This window comes from Asparagus officinalis, chromosome 5 (genome assembly GCF_001876935.1).
Source record: "Asparagus officinalis chromosome 5, Aspof.V1, whole genome shotgun sequence".
Lineage (NCBI taxonomy): Eukaryota > Viridiplantae > Streptophyta > Magnoliopsida > Asparagales > Asparagaceae > Asparagus > Asparagus officinalis.
Window position 1 is genome coordinate 88,538,678 of NC_033798.1, and position 4,930 is coordinate 88,543,607.

Sequence of the window (4,930 nt, forward strand, 5' to 3'; positions counted from 1 at the left end):
CCAAGAAAAGGTTATTACCATTCTTCGTATCTTCTTGCCAGGGTGGTAAGTTCTCCACTGTGATCGTCCTTGATGAGTAAACTTCAAGAATTTAAAGAATGGATGACATAAAATAAGAAGCACAGTTCATGGTACATGATGTCCTTTTTTCAGTTTCACATAGAAAAACCTTTCCATGTATAAAACAAAAATGTATATATTAGAATAGTATGTTGGCACCTAGTAGCCGAAAACGTCCTGCATAAAATTTGTGAGGATTGCGAATTACCAGAAAAATATGATTTTAAGAAACATTTGGAAGGAAAAGATCATCTATCTAAATACAAAAGAGAGCAAAATGATTGATGGCAAGGATACCATCTATTCAAATACGAAAGGGAGCAAAAATGCATTTGATTTCTTCCCGATATATTGTTTGGCATACAAAATTAATACAGAACTCTTTCAACTGGAGAAGGGAGAGATCGGACTTTACACAGTAATATCCTATGAGAGCGGCGATAACAGAAAATTAGGAGACAAATATAAAACCAAATTCTGATGAGTAAGGATAATGACTTTTGAGATGCTTGGGATTTTCTTATCCGTGATCTCAACATGAGCAAATGACTATATCAGTATTCGTCCAGGTAACTATACAGCATCTCATCTTTCCTAGTCCTGCGCCTGGTGAGAAGAGACTTGAGGAAACCTTTGCTTTTACCCGGGTTGTGCTCGTCCTCTTTATGATCAATCCTTTCAGCATGCAAGCGCATAGACGATGATTTCTGAGTTTCTTGAGGAAACTGCATATATATACAAAAGAGGCTAAAGTAAATTAACAGTGGGGCATTTCTGTGACAAAACGAACATCAAAAGTTACCTTTACATCTGGCCATCAGAAAACAGCTAGTTTTAGATCTAATATTGCATGGGACTGGCTTTAACATATAGGATTTTAGAAATCAAAAAATCTATTTTCATTTCTGATGGAGATAAATGGATATCATACTTTGTCAAGTCTACAAAGTGGATAAAGATGATTTATTTTAGATCTCCTGACGAAATTAAACAGCATGAGAACTTGAAATAATGAAGGGTAGTACTATTCTCAGTGTTTTTCGCGAGGGCAGTTTTGCAACTTATCCAAATTTCTACAGTCTTATGTTAGAGAAGTTGCTTATTTTAAATATAGAAGTGTCATTGAAAAGGATGATAATTTAAAACATCTATTATGTAGCTACCTAGGATTTAATAACCGACCTTAACTTGCCCCAATCTGAATATGCAAGAATATGGGTCGACTTATGTTAGTCACAGAATCCGGATTCTTTTGTGCTTGCATCATTCTAACCGGACACCAACTGCATACTTCCTTGGAAAGGAAACCATTACTACATAGATACTCTTTTTCTTTAGTAGCCTATATTATGAAAATTTGACTTGTCCATTTGTAGCCGACATGATATACCAATCAATGTCAGAAATTGTGTATGACACTTGAATTATCAAGTCTGCTGGCTCAGAGAATATGCATGGTTAGCCCTTTTCTTGAAAGAAAAGTATGATATTTGAATTGTATCACGTTCCTTTTCAATGTTCCACTTATTGTCCAGGATGAAAAACCACATAAGCTAATAAGGGATTTCTTAAACTTAAAGTTCTATACTTCAATTGCCAACATACATAAGATTTACTCTTTAATGTTATACTCTCAAGTGCAAACAAAAACTACTAATAAACTGGCAAATATCACACAGAAGAAAAGGTCAGAATTTAAAGTGTGCAGTCATACCCGTCGTCTAGTGCTTGATGAGTTGAGAAGAGTTGGCCTAGCAGTCATCGATCCTGAGCGTGCAAGAGGATTTGATGTTGGAAGTGGAGAGACAGCTCTTCTATCTGTTTTACAACAAATATAAAAATCGCTAAGAAACTGTTGAATTTAGACATGACTACGGTGTTATTTGACCACCTAGGATTTAACAAGATTTATGCAAAAATTATTTTAATCAATACCAGTAGTAATATGTCTCCCTGGGTGGGGGGATGGCGATAAGGAGCGCAATTTTAAAGGAGATGAAGAACGAGCACGAGGAGATGGTGATGGGGAACGTGCTCTCCTGAATAAAATCATTAAGTGCATGAGGCTTTCAGTTAAAAAATCATAGTTTTGATTGATGAAGATATATTTGAATTAGTAAGTATAATGTCTAACCTGAATGAAGCTGGCCTATCCCTGATTGTTGAACGTACAGCTAGAAGAGAGTAGGATGACTCATAAGTCATGGGATATATACATTTGTAAGATTAAATACACAAAAAAAAGAAAGGAAAAACGAAAAAGAAAAAAGAAACAAGACAGTACCAGACTGAAATAGCTGTGACTCAATCTCATCCAAGGGTTGATTAAATTCTTCATATTGGGGAACAGCATGTCTCCCTGATTCAGGCATGGATGCACCTACTGAAAGCCAAGGATTTTAAATGCAGTGTTATTATCTTTTTTTTTAATATTAAAGAAAACAGGATGAAGCTTCGCACTGAAGCTTCAGCCAGCTTCATTTCAATAACAGCATATGGCTGCTACATATATATCTACACTCCCAGCACCACAAAGTGTAGATACTAACGTCATAAGTAAAGTTATTACAACTTCATAAGTTATTACATATAAGTCCAGAAAATCTCCATCTATCAACAGAAAATGCTAGAAAAACAGTACAAAATGTCAAGCTACAAAATGTTTGACAATCATCTTGTTATTATCATTATTTTATTAGTATATCATATAGTATATTTATGCCAAGTACTTAATTGATTATCCCATAAAGTAAAGCAAACATACGAAAGCCAGTATCAAGTTGAAGAGTGATTTGCCTGGTATTATGTATCGCTTATGGTACTTGGGAGCTGTTATCACCAAAGACTGTTGAGAAAGTCCTTCTCTGTCAATATACTCTTGGCATGTCCGAAGTCTCTAAAATTTGCAAAAGAAGTGAACACATAATGAGCTTATAGTTTATTTACTATAGAATTCAGAATGAAATTATTCTTGGTTTTATTTCGTCATGAAAAAAATCGTTGTTAATGTTGGTTAGTAGAAGAAAGTGGTTAAAAAGTGGAAGCAACATAGCAATATTTTTCTTGAAGGTTACTGAAATCTTGTCCCACCTTAGGCACTAAGAGTGAAGGAAAAGATCTTTTTCTTTGCCTTTTTCTTTCTTTCCAATCTTTCAAATGGAACTGAAGAAAGCCCAAGGGAAATTAATTTGACAAGCCATAATATCTTTATTATGCAATTTCGTTAGCACATAACGGTATCAAATTCTTCTTTTAACATCCTAACATATGAATGTCCAAGACTAAAAATCTTAATTACCTGTTCAATACAGGAAACCTTGAGTTCAGTCCCAGAAACCTCATCAACCTTTTCATCAAGAAGGCCGTTTACTTTGAATGACACAGAACCCAAATGATCCACGGTATTAACAAGAGCCTTGACGGCATAATCTTTCAAGGTGTTCACCACTCTGACAAAACAATCGTGTCAGCTATAAATAACAAGGTAGTATAAATTTTCTTCTAATAGAGATAAAAACATAGCTCTCTCTAATTTTACGATCAACATACATTTCCTTTTGGTCGTCATTGGTGTAGGATAACTCGAAATACTCCGCTGCTGAGTACAATTGAGACCTCAAATTCTTCAAATCCTGATAACCGCCATTATCATGTTAAATGACATCCCATGCCCATTTAAACAGATTTGCAAATTATACAAGACTAAGCAGGACAGAATGCAGCAGTGTAAAGTTCACCTACTAACCAATTTTTCAAATTTGAAACTGACAAACAATTAACTTTAAGAATAAAATTGAAAATAAATTTGGATATTCTGGATGAAAATCTTCAAAATACTGAAGAGATGGTTTTGTGAAATGCGACTCTCTACTATCACTCAAAAGTATAAATGGTTTTATCCTTATCCGCAAACTGAGTTGGAGAACAGATATTGATGGGAAATTGAAACTGAGTGTGACTACCTTCAAACTATCAGAGAAAAGAAGGCTCTGATGCATCGAAAGCTCATCGAAGGTCGAACCTTCCATTCGTGTGGACATAGAAGAAGACGATGGAGATATTGTCTCCATGGATACACCCTTGAGATTGGTCTTGCCTCCTCACTGCCAACAATACAACAACCTTTTACACTTACAAACAATCAAAATATCAATTGGGTTTTGCCCATAATAAAAGCATTGATCCCTCTGAAACTAGCATTTGAACCTAATGTCAATTTGGTTTTACTTTTCCCATTCTATTTGAATGTATAAGAAAAACCCAGAAGAAATTTTACCCCTTTCCTTCACAGAGAACAAAAAGAAACTGTTTTACTTCCTCTAGATCTCAAATCGGAACTCAATGCCATTTGGGCTTCCTTAATTCTCAGTTAATGAACGGAAAAACAAAAGAAAAGGCTAAAACCAAGTTCCCCTTCTTTTAACACACCAACAAAAAAGCCAGCGTTACTGCTTACAGAGCTTTAAAATTCCAAGGAAAAAAAGAAAAAAAGAAGGAAAATAACAATCTCGCCAATTTGCTTGAGGTTCTAAATAGAGGGTATGAACATTAGGTTACAAAAACAGCGACAGAAGAAAACTCAGGATGAGAAATAAAGAAGGAAAAAAGTTGCAAAAGAGCGTATCTGTAAATGAGATCTCATTCAAACCTTTAAGATTGCGGAGATTTTGGGCGCTCTTCAAAGTTCCAAAATTGGGTCGAAGAAGAAAGAAACTGGCAGGGGGGGGGGTGTGGGGGGGGGGGGGGCGCGGGGGCGGGGGGGGCCGGGCGGGCGACAGTTGGCTACTTCTGTCTAAAAAGAGTTCAAACCACTAGAAATTTCACCTTAAACTATGCGTGATGTGTGTGGGGGGGGGGGCCGGGGGGGCGC

General features: G+C 36.0%; 1 protein-coding gene across 3 annotated transcripts in view; it reads right to left on the reverse strand.

The window, feature by feature from the left end:
* Positions 374–4,930, reverse strand: part of LOC109840083 (protein ABIL3-like) — a 5,359-nt gene continuing 802 nt past the window's right edge. Inside the window, exons 1-10 of one of the 3 annotated variants that reach the window (XM_020408588.1) lie at positions 4,709–4,779; positions 4,023–4,163; positions 3,610–3,692; positions 3,359–3,509; positions 2,857–2,956; positions 2,345–2,443; positions 2,195–2,234; positions 1,996–2,099; positions 1,775–1,878; positions 374–785 (exon numbers count right to left, since the gene is read on the reverse strand). In XM_020408588.1, the coding sequence (XP_020264177.1) occupies positions 615–785; positions 1,775–1,878; positions 1,996–2,099; positions 2,195–2,234; positions 2,345–2,443; positions 2,857–2,956; positions 3,359–3,509; positions 3,610–3,692; positions 4,023–4,130 (960 nt within the window). In that variant the 5' untranslated portion in view covers positions 4,131–4,163; positions 4,709–4,779 and the 3' untranslated portion in view covers positions 374–614. Of the gene's footprint in view, positions 786–1,774; positions 1,879–1,995; positions 2,100–2,194; positions 2,235–2,344; positions 2,444–2,856; positions 2,957–3,358; positions 3,510–3,609; positions 3,693–4,022; positions 4,164–4,336; positions 4,515–4,708; positions 4,780–4,930 lie in introns of those variants that run through there. The other 2 variants (XM_020408590.1, XM_020408589.1) reach the window with 2 other exon arrangements.